General features: G+C 43.2%; 1 protein-coding gene across 1 annotated transcript in view; it reads right to left on the bottom strand.

Annotated features, from left to right (window-relative positions):
• LOC132765869 (deleted in malignant brain tumors 1 protein-like) overlaps positions 1 to 16,956 on the bottom strand; it is a 91,937-nt gene that overhangs the window by 57,044 nt on the left and 17,937 nt on the right. The window contains exons 4-8 of the mRNA XM_067463259.1: positions 16,382 to 16,687; positions 15,010 to 15,324; positions 13,702 to 14,007; positions 12,077 to 12,385; positions 5,598 to 5,759 (exon numbers count right to left, since the gene is read on the bottom strand). Coding sequence (XP_067319360.1) covers positions 5,598 to 5,759; positions 12,077 to 12,385; positions 13,702 to 14,007; positions 15,010 to 15,324; positions 16,382 to 16,687 — 1,398 coding nt within the window. The remainder of the gene's footprint in view (positions 1 to 5,597; positions 5,760 to 12,076; positions 12,386 to 13,701; positions 14,008 to 15,009; positions 15,325 to 16,381; positions 16,688 to 16,956) is intronic.

Below are 16,956 nucleotides of genomic sequence, written 5' to 3'. Positions count from 1 at the left end.
CTTGCCAGAAGGTCATGGGGGACCTTGTCGAAGGCCTTACTGAAATCCAGGTACGCTACATCCACGGCATTCCCCGCATCTACCCAGCTTGTAGCTCTATCGAAGAAAGAGATCAGATTAGTCTGGCATGACTTGTTTTTGATAAATCCATGTTGACTATTAGCAATGACTGCATTTGTTTCTAAGTGTTTGCAGACCACTTCCTTAACAATCTTTTCCAGAATCTTGCCCGGTATCGACGTGAGGCTGACCGGACGGTAGTTGTTTGGGTCGTCCTTTTTTCCCTTCTTGAAGATTGGGACCACATTGGCCCTCCTCCAATCTGCTGGAACTTCTCCCGTTCTCCAAGAACTCTCAAAGATGGTTGCCAATGGTTCCGAAATGACTTCCGCTAGTTCCTTCAATACTCTGGGGTGTAGTTGATCTGGCCCTGGGGACTTGAACTCATTAAGAGCGGCCAGGTATTCCTGGACGACTTCTTTCCCAATTTGGGGTTGGATGTCCTCCAATCCCTCATCCACTCCATCTTGCTGAGGTTGAAGACTCTCTTTTTGTGAGAAGACCGAGGCAAAGAAGGCATTAAGTAGTTCTGCCTTTTCCCTATCCCCTGTCAGCATTGCCCCATCTTCTCCTCGAAGAGGTCCTATCGCCTCCTTGTTTTTCCTTTTTCTACTGACATAAGAATAGAAGCCCTTTTTATTGTTTTTAATGTCCCTGGCAAGTCTGAGCTCGTTTTTTGCTTTAGCCTTGCGGACTTTTTCCCTACAGGTGTTGGCTATTTGTTTGAATTCTTCTTTGGTGATTTCTCCCTTTTTCCACTTCTTGTGCATGTCTCTTTTGTGTCTCAGCACAGTTAGAAGTTCTTTGGACATCCATTCTGGCTTCTTTGCACTTGTCCTATTTTTTCTCTTTGTTGGCACGGTTTGCAATTGCGCCTTGAGTATTTCACTCTTGAGAAATTCCCATCCATCCGTAGCTCCCTTGTCTTTTAGTATCTGTGTCCACGGAATGTTGCTCAGCGTTTCCTTCATTTTTTGGAAATCAGCTCTCCTAAAGTCCAAAATGCGGGTTTGACTTGTCTTAGTTTCGGCCTTCCTTTGTACCTCAAATTGCAGGAGCACATGGTCACTTGCCCCTAAGGATCCTACCACTTCGACCGCATCGATCAGGTCCTCCGCATTTGTTAGGATGAGATCAAGAGTAGCCAATCCCCTTGTTGCCTCTTCTACCTTCTGGACCATGAAATTGTCTGCAAGGCAAGCGAGGAATTTGTTGGACCTTGTACTCTTGGCCGAGTTTGTTTTCCAGCAAATATCGGGATAGTTGAAATCGCCCATGACTACTACATCTCTTTTCTGTGCCTGTTTGGTCAACTGTTGGCAGAAGACTTCATCACGATCTTCCTCCTGGCTTGGGGGTCTGTAGTAGACGCCTACAACGACATCTTTTTGAGTCCCAGTTCCCTTGATTCTTATCCAGATGATTTCAAGCTGGTTTCCCAGATTGCTGTCTTGAATTTCTTGTGCAGCATAAGAGTTTTTGACATATAAGGCTACTCCGCCTCCTCTCCCCTTTGTTCGGTTTCTGTGAAAGAGGTTATACCCCTCGATATCTACATTCCAGCGATAGGAGTCATCCCACCAGGTTTCAGTGATGGCTATGATATCATATTTGTGGTGTTGTGCTAGAAGTTGGAGTTCGTCTTGTTTATTTCCCATGCTCTGTGCATTAGTGTAAAGACATGTGAGCCCCTGGGATCTTCCCTTGAGCTGTTTAATTGGTATTATTGTGCTTTTGGTACGTGGTCCTTGTTGTGTTTGTGCAGCCCTCCGTTTAGCCTTCTGGCGATTCCCAGACATTATGGGTAAAGTAGTGTTCGCAAGGCTGTTGTCCCCCTCCCCCGGTGGACCTAGTTTAAAGTGCGTCTAATGAGGTTTGCGAGTCTGTGAGCAAAAAAGTGTTTTCCTACTTGTGTGAGATGCACCCCATCCCTTGCCAGTAGGCCATCCTCCTGGAATAGCAGGCCATGGTCGAGGAAGCCAAAGCGTTCCTCCTGACACCATTTTCTAAGCCAGTCATTGACCTGTACTATTTTTCTGGCTCTTGTGGGTCCGTGTCTTACAACAGGGAGGAGGGATGAAAAGACCACCTGTACATTACATTCTTTTAGCATTGCTCCTAGAGCTCGAAAATCATTTGTGATCTTTTGAAACGTATGCCTTGCAGTATCATTGGTTCCTACATGAATCAACATGAGGGGAGGACGGTGATAGGGCTTGAGGAGCCTGGTGAGCCTCTGAGTGATATGGTGTATTTTTGCCCCCGGTAGGCAGCATATTTCTCGAGCCATCCCATCTGGTCTGGAAATGACAGCTTCCGTTCCTCTAAGGAGGGAGTCGCCTACTACCAAGACCTGTTTACTTTCAGGAATGACAGCGCCCCTTTTGTGCAATGTAGTGTGTAGGTCTCCAGAAAAGTGATCCTGTTGGTGTGAATTGTGTAGGTGAAAAGTGTTGTCCTCCTCCTCGACATCCCCGGTGCATTCGTCAAGGACAATCCATTGAGATTCGTCCGAGAGCCTATGGTTCTCCTGTATGTGTTCCTGTTGCTCCTGGTCTATGGTTGGGGATGGTACACCTGCAGGATTGTGCAAGTGTGAATGTTGTAAAGTGTTGTCCCAGTCAGGGCTGTCCCCCGCACACTGATCAAGGATGAGCCACTGATCAGTATCTAAGCCATTCTGGTCTTCCCCAATATGTTGTGTTTCTTGGTCAGGTGCTAGTTGTGTGAGAATTTGGAATCTATTGTGTAACTGCAGCTGAGCAGAGGTATTCTGAGGAGGCTTCTGGGTCCTATGTGTCCTTCTAAGGGTGACATTTCTCCAAGCCTGAGGGTTGTCCACATCTGAGGTGCTGTTCTGTTGAGCCTCCCCGTAATGTTGGTGTGATATGGGCTGCGTGTCTAGGCCAGTGTGGTGTGTGGTATCTAAGAAGAGCTCAAGTTCCTGAATGTCCTTAAGGGTCTTAATACGGTCCTCGAGTTGTCGTATCCTGTGTTCCATGCAAGTGATCTGTGTACACTTGGGGCAGATGTAATTGAGTAATTGTAGTGTGAAAAAGCTGAACATGCCACAGCTAGTGCATGAGATGGGAAGTTTTCGTGTTTGTTCCATCTTTTATTTCATAAATTTTATTTCTATAAATTTATGAAACATGTTCTATTTTACTTCTTGGCTCAAGGGCCATCACTCAAGAACGCTTCTCAGCCTCGGGCTAAGGATATAACAAAAGATAGACAATAGCTCTCAACTGCCCCACTGCAGCCCCCTCAATGGACTTCCTGAAGACCCTTCTTTGTTTACCTGGAAAACCCTGTTTGTCTGCTTCCAGAAGCAAAGGCCTGGAATGCATTTCTTTTGTTGTTTTAGAAAACCTTGCATTTGTGTTTGTATACCACCTTGAGTCGCCAACTGGCTGAGAAAGGCAGTATATAAATAGAGTAAATAAAAAAATTGTGTAACAGAAAACTGGATTAAGATACATTTCCATGCTGGGTCTTCCCACTTGATTTTTTGAATGTAAGCACATGATAAAGTGACAAAAAAGCATGTGGAACCATGCTGAAGGGGAAATCTATGTAAACTGAGAAATACTCTCACCCTTCTCCAAAAGGGTGGCAGGGATACAATAAAGAGGAGTCTTAAAGAAGAAGTCTTTATTTGTCAGCCAGCAAATGGCAGGTAGTTCAAACTCAACTCAAGGAACTCTCTGGAGTTGTAGCTTTTCAATCTCTTTACAGCGGATCAAAATAGAACATTTCTAATTAGTTATAAAATTCCTCTTTTTTTCACTATAGGCCCAGCTTTCACTTACTAGGCATGTGTGATAAAAACACGGAGAGAGGGAGGCGGGATGAGAGGGAAACAATGAATTCTTGAGTGCATTATGGAATTATGTGGTGTCTAAATGGCCGGCGAGTCCTCAGGGGCCTTCTAGCCAACCAGCTTATTGTCTTGATGGGTGGCAATCAACGTTGAGGTCTGGCAAGCTAGCCAAAATCCGGATTTTCTTTGAGTCAGGATATGGAAACAATGAGGCAACCTTGGCTGGAGTTTCGGCTGAGAGAAGTTTGAATGAGCGAACAGATCAGGACAAAGTGTGGCTTTCCGAAGGCCCTTTGTCCTGTTGCGATATGATCGCTTATGCCAAGTGGGCACCTTCCGCTGGTGGGTCAGACTCTGAGCCCCAGGGTCAAAGGCCATTGTATTGTCCATGCAAATATGTCCTTTGACAAAGTTCTTTTCAAACAGGAGCGTTCCTCCTTCCAGGGTCACTGAGAGTGGCTTCCCATGATTTTTATACATTTTATAAGGGGAATAGGACAGAAGGGTCAAGCAAGGGTTAGATACATAAGGGAAAAATATAGAAATTATAATGTAGGAAATATATCTAGTTATCCCACTCACCAGAGTGCCATAGAGAAATCGACGAGAGCCTCGATCATGGCTCAGTATATGTCCATAGTTCGTAATATTTATAGGAGAGTTCATAAAGGGAAGAAAAACCTATGTCGATGCAAGAAAGTCCTTAAAGGGGCAGAAAAGGGTCTTTGGATCATAAGATGTGATTTAGTAAGTCCACTGAGCCAGAGTATGGGGTCCTGCATCTCTGGGGGCTGAAGCTTGCCCTGTGGTCCAAAAAGAACTACAATTCCTTCCGAGATCTGGAGCGAGGGTGGCAGATCCACTTTCTGAGGGCCACATCAAGTCCCCTGGGTCCTGGGGGTTCCAAAAGGACGAAGAAGCGTTGGCGGGAGCAACGCAGCAGTGGGAAGCCCAGTTTGATAATCAGCTGTTTCTTATTAAAATATATTCTTAAAACAAAAAGTTTTTTCCCAGAGCGTAGGAGTCCGAAATACAAAAAGTGAGATAGCAGTTAGTGTTGGAATTTGGTTAGGAAAAATATGGCATCAAAATGGAGTCGTTTGGTTAACTCGCAGATATGGGGGCCCGAGGGGTTTCCGTATCCGCGGTTTAAAGAAACACAGTTTCGGCCTCCCCGGGACACCTGAAAGGCATCCCGGGCAAGCTGGCAGCTGCTCGCGGCTCAGAAAAGGATACATTCATGCATTAGATACCGTTGAGTAAAGAAATAGACACAATGTATCACTATGGAGAGGTGAAGGTTACAATTCAATTAGTCTTTATTAGGGGTTAGTTACAATGTTTGGGCTGGGGAGAAAAGCAAAAGTATGAGGCTGGAGAGAGTTCTTGGTTGAGGCTGCTGCTGGGGCAGCAATGACTTTCTGCTACTCCACTGATCATTGTAGCATGAGAAAGGTGGAGTTCCAACGGGTTCTGACATCCTGAAGGAGTTTGTGTTTGGGGACTCCCAGCTTGGCCTGCTTCTTCCTCAGAATTCTTCCACCATTGACGCTGTTCCACCATTGTGGTGGAAGTAGCCCGATAATTTGCGGCACTGTTCGACCAGATGTCTGATCTGCAGAATGTTGTTAGACAGCCTGTGAAGCTCCTTTTGGCCCAAGGACAGGCCTAGTCTGCACTGTGATGTGAAGTGTGTGTTCCAGACATGACACACCTGTAAACCCCATGTCTCTGATTGCCTGCACCACATTTGCCCCGGAATCTGACACAACAAAAGCAGGCCTGACCGTGAGCTGTCGCATCTTGGGAAGCCACGCTTCTACCATGCGCTTGGTGGCTTCTGTGATCTCTGCAGAAGTGTGGGCCTCATCAAAGACTTTGACGTGGAGCATGGTTCAGTGATGCCCTGTCTCCAGGTTCCCCTCTCTCCCCCATCAATGTCCTGTTAAGACAAGGTAGGCATGGTCTGCAAGTCCACAGGTCACGGGTGAAGTGGAAGAAGGTGACTGGCATTACAATGCAGGCACAATGCCATCCTTAAATATTCTGGATACAGAAATATAATTATTTTAAATTAATTTTGATAGGAGAGTCTCAGTAGACTGCCGCAGGAATCCATTCCCTGACCAACTACGGCCCACTCCCAAACCAACTACCACTGGGCATCTCATAGGGATGGAAGGATGCAACTATCTTAAGGTCTAGGAAGGGATCTAGCTGGCAAATCAGATGGAGTTGGTAGTAAGCAGCACTCGTGACCATTGCATCTCCTTGGGCTGCCCTTGGAGAGATGATCCTGGAGCACTCCCACGCTGCGAACATAGACTTTCAGTGGAAGTGGGGATCCATCCAGAACTGGGTGAAACATCTGCAATCCTAGGTTAGGACCCTTGATGCACTTTTGTGTTAGCTGGGTTCGGTTTCAATTTGTTTTTCTTCATCTAGCTTATGATCAACTCTAGCCATTCATTTAGAGGAGATATACTATCCTTTGCTAAAACCATTTTTGAAGGTGTAAAGACGTATCAACGCCACCAATAAAATGTAAAGACGTGCGTTAATCCCACCAAATGGGATTACCAAAAATGTAAGGAAGTTCCTAGACTGCTATTAAATTAAACTGCCACCAATATGTTTAGAGACGCTGGTCTTAAAGTCTCTGTTTATCCCTATTTGCGTTGTGAGGTAACTTTGGTAGAGTGGAATTGCACCGAACGTAAAATCAATGGAGGAGGCAGGTTTAAAATACAAAGAGAACAAGTTTATTGTTAAACAAAGCGTAATTGTTGCAATATTGAGATGTTGAGCTTGGCATATGCTTGATGGTTACAATATGGCTTGGTTGAGATACATTCAGGCTTTAGATGTTACAATCTTATAAACTCCTTCTACAGTGAAGTGCTTTATTATTTCAGTGTTCCTTGTTGTGAATATTCACACTGTTTGTCCTATACCGGATCAAACCACTGATCTCCAGTCTTCCACTACTGGCGATCCTAAACCCCCTCTGTTAGATTCTTTTTAACTCGAGCAATCTAACGAGGTTTCTCCTTCAGCTCCCTTGCTGAAGAAATATTCACAAATACTAAGAACTAACTGAATCTATACTGCTTCACACCACAGAGCCCTAACTGTCTCTGCTCCTCTTCTCAGGGTCTCTTCCTCCTGACTAAACTACTTTCTCAGAGTCCCTACTTGACTCTGCTACTTCCCCAGAGTCCTATCTGACTCTGTACCTCTTCTCAGGGTCTCATCCTCCTGACTGAACTACTTTTCCAGAGTCCTATCTGACTCTGCTCCTCCTCTCAGGGTCTCATCCTCCTGACTGAACTACTTTCTCAGAGTCCCTTCTTGACTCTGCTACTTTCCCAGAGTCCTATCTGACTCTGTACCTCTTCTCAGGGTCTCATCCTCCTGACTGAAAATTAACTGTCACTTTCAAACCTTTTTCTCCTTAAGCTCCGCCCACCTCCTCTTCTGCCTTGTCACCATGGCAACCTATCTCTCACAGCTAGGCCACGGCAACCAATGTAAAACATAAATACAGTTTAAACACAGTATAATAAACACTTTATAATAAACACATCTCTACACCTTCCCCCCCAGAAAAATTATTTTTGGACCATTCTCAATCCTAGAATGGCAAAAATAATTCCACATATTATTCAACAATATATACATATACATCAATTCTGAAAGGGAAACATATTATGGTTAAGTACATTTCAATTACACATACATACAAACCTTTAACCTATGGAAGTCTAGATAAGGCGTCCGCAACTAAATTTCGTTTACCTGAAACATGTTTAATTTCAAATATAAAATCCTGTAAACATAAACTCCATCTTAACAATTTGTTATTCGTACCTTTTACATTATCTAACCATTTTCATTTGTTGACATACTACATTTATCAGAATGCCATTTTTTACTTGAAACTTCTACAACTTCTCTACGCTGTGGTTGGGACAATCCTATGTTCATATCTACCCGATCTAAATTTTTGTACTGTTCACGATCACCCTCCCAAAAAGAAAAGGGACCGGATTCCTCTTCCGAAACAACAAAACATACATTCGCAGACCTTACAACATAAGGCTTTAACATGTTTACATGGACTCTTCTTTCTACATTGGAATGTTCATCAAAAATATCATAGTTTATGTGGTTGTGCTTTCTGATGATCTTCCAGGGTCCAGACCAATCCAATTGAAGTTTGTTGGTTTTGTTGGGAGATAAAAATAAAACTTCATCTCCGATGTTGAAGATCTTTGGTTTAGCAGTAGAGTCATAATAGTCTTTTTGTCTCTGCTGAGCCACAAGTAAATGTTCTTGAGCAATGTCTCTAGCTAGCTGCATTGTTGCTTGAAGATCCTTTAAATACTCCGACACTGGAACTGGATCTGTCGCCGGACTTTCTTCCCAATATTCTCTTATCAGGTCTAATGGACCACGAGCTTTCCTTCCATATAGCAATTCAAATGGACTGTAGCCAGTACTGTCATGAGGGACGGTCCTGTAGGCGAATAACAGTTGTTGCAATTTGACGTCCCAGTCATATGGCTTCTCTTGACTGTAAGACTTTATCATTTTGACTAAAGTCTTGTTCATATTTTCAACTAGTCCATTTGTCTGTGGATGATAAGCTGTTGAAGTCAGGTGTCTAATACCACATAACTCAAGCAATTTCGACATAAGCCTGGAAGTAAACTGGGTTCCCAAATCCGAAACCAATTCTCTAGGATAACCAGTTCTTCCCCAAATGGATAACAGGGCATTTGCAATTGTTGTTGTCTCGATGTTAGTCAGAGCTACAGCCTCTGGATATCTTGTGGCGTAGTCAATCATGGTTAAAATGTATCGGTAACCACGTCTGCTTGGTTTACAAAGAGGACCCACTATGTCAATGCCTACTCTGTAAAATGGTTCTCCAATTATTGGCATAGGGATCATAGGAGCTTTAACTTTATCCCTTCCAGTACTCAATCTTTGGCAGATGTCACAAGACTGGCAAAACTCTTTGATCCTCTGGAACATGCCAGGCCAATAAAAGTTCTTAGTGATCCTCTTCGTGGTTTTCCTCACACCCAAATGTCCACCTTGAGGGTTTTCGTGTGCCACCCTCATCAGCTGTTCTCTAAAACTTTGAGGCACTACAATTTGACTACATGTTACTGATCCTTCTGTCGAGTTCACACTTCTGGTTTCTCTATATAAGACACCATTCTTTAGCACAAACTCGGAGGGCTGTTCTTTTGCCGATATTGTGGGGTTTTGAGCCAAAGCGAATAGAGGTTTAAGAGAAACATCGGCTCCCTGTTCCTGCCGAATCTCTTCAACTCCTCCCGTCTTCCCAACAAGCTCAGCAACTGCAGCGCTGGACTCCGGACTCTCATCCCCATCCTGTTGCATGGCAAAACACATGGCTCTCTGTTCAGGGCTTTCGCTGCCATATTCTTTCTCCTCACACGCCATCCTCCAGCTTTCAATCTTCTTAGCCAAATCATTTCCAATTAAACATTTGTATGGTATGTCAGGACTGACTGCAAAATCCCACATACCCTTCCATCCTTCATATTCTATTGGCAAAGTCACCACTGCTGTTGGTATCGCAGGTCCTAAACCTTTTAATCTTATTTCAGAGGTTGGCTGCTGAAATTTCTGAGGTATTATTTCGGGGTGCACTATACACACTTCGGAGCCTGTATCTCTAAGTCCTTTCCTGTCTTTGTTGTCAATACAAATGGTTTCTAAGTAATCCCTAGATGGGCTGCCTGACAAGATGAACAAACATTGTTTCTCTTGAGGCTCTGAGCCTGAACTCTCCTTTGAAACAGTATCTGGTTCTGCCTTTGGTGTTTCTTTCATTTTATTCACAAAGAGGGTTGTTTTCTCTTTCCTTAACAGGGGACATTGATATTTTATATGGTCCAATTTTCCACATTGAAAGCACCGTCTTTTTACCTCAGGAGCAGTTTGTCTTGTTACACTCTGCCTCCTATAGATGGTGTTTTCTAAGTCAGAGCCCTTTTCTTGCTGTGGGCGCGTTTGTTGTGAATAAAATGGCTGCCTGTTTGTTCTTTTGTCACTTGGCAGATCTTCCCTTTTGAATCCTTCTTTTAAGGTTGTTATTTGATCTGCCATAACCGCTGCCTCTACAATAGTGGATGGCTTGCGATCTTGAATCACCCAGCGAATATCATAAGGCACTAATTGAAAAAACTGTTCCAGCTTTAAAAGTTCCCTCAGCTGTTGGTAATCTTCCACCTCAGACGTCCTTATCCAACTATCGAACAGTTGAGACAATCTAGAGGCCACCTGAGCAAAACTTTGGGTTTTATCTTTCTTGAATGTCCTGAACTTAAATCTGTAATATTCAGGAGTCAATCTAAACTCTTGTTGAATCTGTTTCTTAAACAGATCATAAGACTCCTCAGGCATCTGTCCATAAATCTACAAAAGTTTCCCACTTATCTGTGGCCTAAGGTATGTCATCCATTTTTCCTTAGCCACTCCAAAATCCCGACAACATCTCTCAAAAGATATTAGAAATTTCTCTGGGTCATCGTCCTTGGTAAATTTAGGGAATTTCTTTGTCAAATCTGGGGTATCCCCTCCAGATCTCCCTTCCTGGATATCACTGGATGTTTGAGACAAAGCCAATCTTTGTTTCTCTAGCTCAAACTCCATTCTCTTCAATTCTAACTCCCGTTCAAATTCTCTCACTCTTTGTCTTTCCTCAAATTCTCTTTGTTTCGCCTCTCTCTCCATCTCCAACTCTCTCTCTCTTTGTCTTTCTTTTGCCTCCATTTCCAGCTCTCTCTCTCTTTGTTTTTCTTCAAATTCTCTTTGTTTTGCCTCTCTCTCCATCTCCAATTCTCTCTCTCTTTGTTTTTCTTCAATGCCACCAATAAAATGTAAAGACGTGCGTTAATCCCACCAAATGGGATTACCAAAAATGTAAGGAAGTTCCTAGACTGTTATTAAATTAAACTGCCACCAATATGTTTAGAGACGCTGGTCTTAAAGTCTCTGTTTATCCCTATTTGCGTTGTGAGGTAACTTTGGTAGAGTGGAATGCACCGAACGTAAAATCAATGGAGGAGGCAGGTTTAAAATACAAAGAGAACAAGTTTATTGTTAAACAAAGCGTAATTGTTGCAATATTGAGATGTTGAGCTTGGCATATGCTTGATGGTTACAATATGGCTTGGTTGAGATACATTCAGGCTTTAGTTGTTACAATCTTATAAACTCCTTCTACAGTGAAGTGCTTTATTATTTCAGTGTTCCCTGTTGTGAATATTCACACTGTTTGTCCTATACCGGATCAAACCACTGATCTCCAGTCTTCCACTACTGGCGATCCTAAAACCCCCTCTGTTAGATTCTTTTTAACTCAAGCAATCTAACGAGGTTTCTCCTTCAGCTCCCTTGCTGAAGAAATATTCACAAATACTAAGAACTAACTGAATCTACACTGCTTCACACCACAGAGCCCTAACTGACTCTGCCCTCTTCTCAGGGTCTCTTCCTCCTGACTGAAAATTAACTGTCACTTTCAAACCTTTTTCTCCTTAAGCTCCGCCCACCTCCTCTTCTGCCTTGTCACCATGGCAACCTATCTCTCACAGCTAGGCCACGGCAACCAATGTAAAACATAAATACAGATTCAAACACATTATAAATAACACTTTATAATAAACATATCTCTACAGAAGGCATGGAGAAATAGATTTGGGTGTCATCAGTGTGCATCAGCACCCCACTAAATACTTCTGGATGATTTCTCCCAGAGGTTTCAGGTAAATGATAATAATCCCTCCTGGGGTGCCATATAACAGCTCGGAGAAGCAGCTATCCCCAGGCACCACCATCTAGACCCTGCCTGTGAGGGACAATAGAAACCACTGCAAAACAGTGCCTCTGATTCTTATATCACCAGGTGTTCCAGAAAGATACCACTGTTGATATCAAATGCCATTCATAGATCTAGAAGCACCAACAGCAGCACACACCCCTTGTCAGTGGCAAAATGGAGATCATCCACTAAGATGACCATAGCAGTCTGAACTCTGTATCCTGCTCTGAAGCCAGATTGAAAAGGGTTGAGGAAATGTGTGTCATCCAAGACTGCCTGCAGTTGAAGGGAATATGTGATATTATTGAATATATATTCTAATACATTACCTGAGCACACAACTGCAGCACCTTTTCCACGGTAGCAGTATTCCTCATCAATATAGCTACAATCACTGAGAGCATCATCTGATCCTTTACAATAGAAAGAGAATGCCCAGACAGGACTGTTTGTTCTTCCAAAGTAATCTCCCCAAGGAACTGATATGACATCTCCACACTCAAGTTCCTTGCATAAAACCTGAGCAGGAGTCAGATCCCATGTGTAGTCACACAGGGTCCCCCACTCCTGGTTGTGGAATACTTCAATTCTCCCAGAACATCGACTGAAACCATTCACCAGTCTGAACTTTCTTGGATCTGAAATAGGCAGAACTCCTGTTACTTCTTCTCACCATTGCTTCACCAAAGATACAACATGGATGCTCACATTGTGAAAGCAGTTCAAAAATATTGCCGGAATGTGATACTCTATAGCAGGCATGGGCAAAGTTTGGCCCTCCAGGTGTTTTAGATTTCAACTCCCATCATTCCTAAAAGCAGAAAACCTGACAGGGATTTCTGGGAGTGAAGTCCAAAACATCTGGAGGGCCAAAGTTTTCCCATGCCTACTATAGAGTCACTCTCTGGATGCATCTGAAATTACAATATATGTGCTTACTGATTTTTTTTTGTCATGTCAGGAGTGACTCCTGGTGTGAGAGAATTGGCCGTCTGTAAGGACGTTGCCCAGGGGACGCCTGGATGATTTGATGTTTTTATCATCCTTGTGAGAGGCTTCTCTCATGTCCCCGCATGAGGAGCTGGAGCTGATAGAGGGAGCTCATCCGCCTCTCCCCGGATTTAAACCTGCGACCTGTCGGTCTTCAGTCCTGCCGGCACAGGGGTTTAACCCACTGCGCCACGGGGGGCTCCACTGATGGATCTGAAATTACAATATATGTGCTTACTGACAAAACTTTTACTTGCATGTTTTAACTGTCTCCTCATTGGCTTGATCCTGAGGAAGTTTCACTGCTTTCCACCTCCCATTTAAAGCTGGGCTTTAAATACCTTCAGTGAGCAGGAAGATCCTGAGATACAGAATCATAAACTCATAGAGTTGGAAGATATTGCATGGGGCATCTAGTCCTACCCCCTGGCATACAGGAAAAGGAAAATCAGATGGCCACCCAGCCTCTGTTTAAAAGCTTCCAGAGGGGGGGCTTGCACTAGACTCCAAAGCGGTGAGTTCCACTGTTGAACAAGGGTCCTTCCACATAGCCATGTAACCCAGCATGTCAGGGCAGAAAATCCCACAATATCTGCTTGGGCTGAAAACAGGGACATTTGCTGTCTTGAATGGAGACTTAATAACTGGAAAAACTATACCCCCAAAACCAGCAAAACCAAACATTTCTGTAATTAATGTGACTCATTTAAAAATATGATAAATTTTAATAAGATGGAAGAAAGTAGAAAAAGGAGACCATGGCAGATGGCCTTATTCAAATCAAGGAAATTGTGGACTTGAATTTAAAAGACAGGAGCAGGACAATTAATGTCCCAAGGTCTTGGAGGTCTCTCATTCCTGAGGTTGTCATAAGTCAAAAACAACATGATTGCAAATAAAAAGAATAACAACTTGGCAACTTGCCTCTATACTGATTTAATATCTTATAGTAATACAGTCCTACCTGCACATTCCACACTTGCGTCTCTGCTGTGGTCACAGCCGTGTTCTCCCCGCTGTCCTTTGGGGCATTGCCTTAAAGAGTCTTCTTTCCCAGTGCAGTTCATGCCCTCTAACCAGATGGGACCAGTCCCTCCTCCAAAACGTGCTCCACCAGATGCCCTCAAGGCCTCTCCACAGCCCAGTTCCCTGCACACAACTTGGGCATCCTGTAGATCCCAGCCAGCATCACAAATAGTCCCCCACGTTTCATTGTGAAACACCTCGACCCTTCCAGAACAGTTACTGGAGCCATTCACAAGGAGAAACTCTGATGAAACAGAAGAGTTACAGTGTCACACTAATTTTTCAGTCTTAGGGAATTTCCTGACAATGCAGAATGCAAAATGTGAAAGGTGAATTGTCTCTTAGTGTTGGGGAATCTGAGCTGCTAGGCTAAAAAATAACGCTCAGTTAGGGTAATTCCACCAAAATATAGCAGAGTACTATGAGTAAACTCCATAGCCAGCAGAAACTTAGAAGGGATAGCCTTCTAATCATCAGGATGACCGAGGATTGCAGAATCAAGCTTAAGGTTCAAAAGATTCATTAAAATAAAAAGCAATACATTCTTGATGGAAAAGTCTTGGAACTCACTAACTTGCTAAATCTCATCTTCTAAAGAAGGTAAAAGGTAAAAAAAAGTCCATGCAGCTACATTTTGCCTACAGAGAGGCAAATGCATCCTCACAGGGAGAAAGAAAAGCAGAAGTAACAATGGTGGAGACCGCATGGCCTTCCCAGGCCATTTGAACTTAGAAGGAAGTTCCCTCACAGAACTGAATGGCTACATCATCAAAGGGGAGGAGACAGTGGCTAGCAGTAAAGACAAAAGACAAAGCCCTTTAGGAATCATGCAGAGGAATGTGAGGGAAAGGAATCCCTGAGCTTGGTCCTACTCGTTGAGGACTGGAAACTTGATGGCACCAAGACTATTGCAGTCCAGGGAGGAAACCCAACAATTAGAAAATATGAAATGGATAAACTGTAGGAACTGTACCCAATTAAAGATTGGGCGGCATAAGTTAAGGCACCTTCAGTCCTTGGAGTAAGAGAATGGAGCGAGGAAACCATGCCTTCCTCAGGATGGAAATGAATGACCTCGATGGACAGGCAGAAGCAATTTAGCTTTTGGACTCTTATCCATTTCTAGTCTGTTATTTTACTTTAGTAGTACAGAAGAGACACATAACAAACATCTTTCCTACTACTGAATAACAAAAATATTTCATGCTCCTGGTTCCAGATACAAATTTTCATGACAATGACTTACCTGTGCATATGACACCGGCCATATAAAATACCCGATCGCTATTGAAATAATACTCCCACCTTGGTCCTATTTCACATTTACTGAGGGAGGTCTCTGACCCATTACAATGAAAACCATCCAGCCAGAAGGGAGCCATTTTTTCTGCATAAATTGGATAGTGTGGGGCAGGCAGAGCAGTTCCACAGCCAAGGTACCTGCACACCACCCTGGCTTCTTTATCACCCAAGCCTTCGTTATATACCATTCTCCATTGGCCTTCGTGGAGGAGCTCAACTTTCCCAGCACAGCGATTATGGCCATCAACTAATCTCAACACTGAGAAGGATGCAGAACAACAGTCATTATCAGGTTTTCAGGTGCAAATAGGAACAAAAAGAATATTTACAACCATTCCAAAAATAATTAAAAACCATGTTTGTTGACTATCCTGACAGAATTTTCTGTGCAAAAATACTATTTTCTATGGAAAAGGCAGATTTCTGTACAGAAATAATATTTTCTGAGAAAAACTTTAGGTGCACATTTATGGAGAACAAGTTCTGAGCTGTGAATAATCTTTGGAAATAGGGAGAGACCAGAATGGTCTCCCATTCTGCCTTCAATCAAAGCACCCCAACAGATGGTCACCCAGAGTCTCTTGTAAAACAGCCAGAGAAGGAAATTCCGCTATGTGACTCCAATTATTAACTTTTATATTTTCCAGTGGGAAAATTGAAGAGAGAATTTGTGGGAAACGAAATGATTTCATAGCTGTTTATTAATTAACAAGTTGTTTTTCCTAAGAGTTAGTTCAGGCAACATAGTGTACAAGAGAGAAGCTAGGCCTGACTTCTCTGGTTCTTGTTTCAAGTCAAGCCTTGGTTTAGCATTCAAGTATCCTGGAAGCCTTCTATGTTCTTGTTTTCTATTCTTGCTCAAGGTTTACTAAATATACCGTTGCGTCGCCATCCAACTTCCATTGCTGGGAAGGCAACACAGGAAGACTCCCGTGTTGCCGCTTAGACAGTGTGCGTCGCTTCCTCTCTTCTTTCAGTATGGAACCTGGCCAGAAGTTCCTGTGTGTCATCTAATGGGCTCCATACTGAAAGTTGAGAGGAAGCAGCATATGGAGGGCAAATACACTCATCTGATGAGGTGGATAGCCCTACATTGGACTTAATTTAGCTACTCATTAAATCATTTGTTGATTGAATTGATATCCTGCCTTTCTCCTGAGATCAAACCAAAGTTCACTTCAAATGATGTTAACACAAGATTCAGACTGAGAAGAGGATTTTGTAAAAAGTCTTTTTAAAGGTACATTTGAGAGGGAGAAGGGAAGAATATATGTCTTCACCTGACCTTTCTATGGTCACTGTTTCATGATGATTACCTGCACATTCCACACCAGCATAATTCCTGTGGTCACAGGTGAGGTTGAGGCTCTTCTCTTGAGGACATTCCTTCAAAACTTTCTCTTCCCCTGTGCAGTTCACTTGATCCATCCAAATGGGACCAGACCCTTGACCAAATCTCACTCCAGTGGCTGCTACTAGGGGTTCTCCACAACCTACTTCCTGGCACACCACACGGGCATCCTCTAAATCCCAGCCATTGTCACACACGGTTCCCCAAGTCTTGTTAAGGAACACCTCCACTCGGCCAGAGCATGGAGTCGGACCATCAACCAACCTTACCTCTGATTAGAGAGAGATAAAATAATATTAATATTTATTATTCGCCTCTCCTTTCAGCTTGAGGCAGGGCACAACACAGTGAAATACCTCTATAAAATCATAAATTAAAACATAGTTAAAAAGCAACCATAAAAGCATATATTAAAACATACACATATTGAAACACCTGACACAAAAGTCAAAACACAGTGAACATAGAATGTGATTTAAAAGTGATAGTTAAAATTGACTGGGTAGGCAGGCTGGAAGAGATAGGTCTTCGGTTGTGTTT

The sequence above is a fragment of the Anolis sagrei genome, chromosome 2 (assembly GCF_037176765.1).
Source record: "Anolis sagrei isolate rAnoSag1 chromosome 2, rAnoSag1.mat, whole genome shotgun sequence".
In the NCBI taxonomy this organism is placed as follows: domain Eukaryota; kingdom Metazoa; phylum Chordata; class Lepidosauria; order Squamata; family Dactyloidae; genus Anolis; species Anolis sagrei.
The sequence above is the reverse complement of the archived record's forward strand: the minus strand, read 5'-3'. Positions and strand labels throughout refer to the sequence as shown.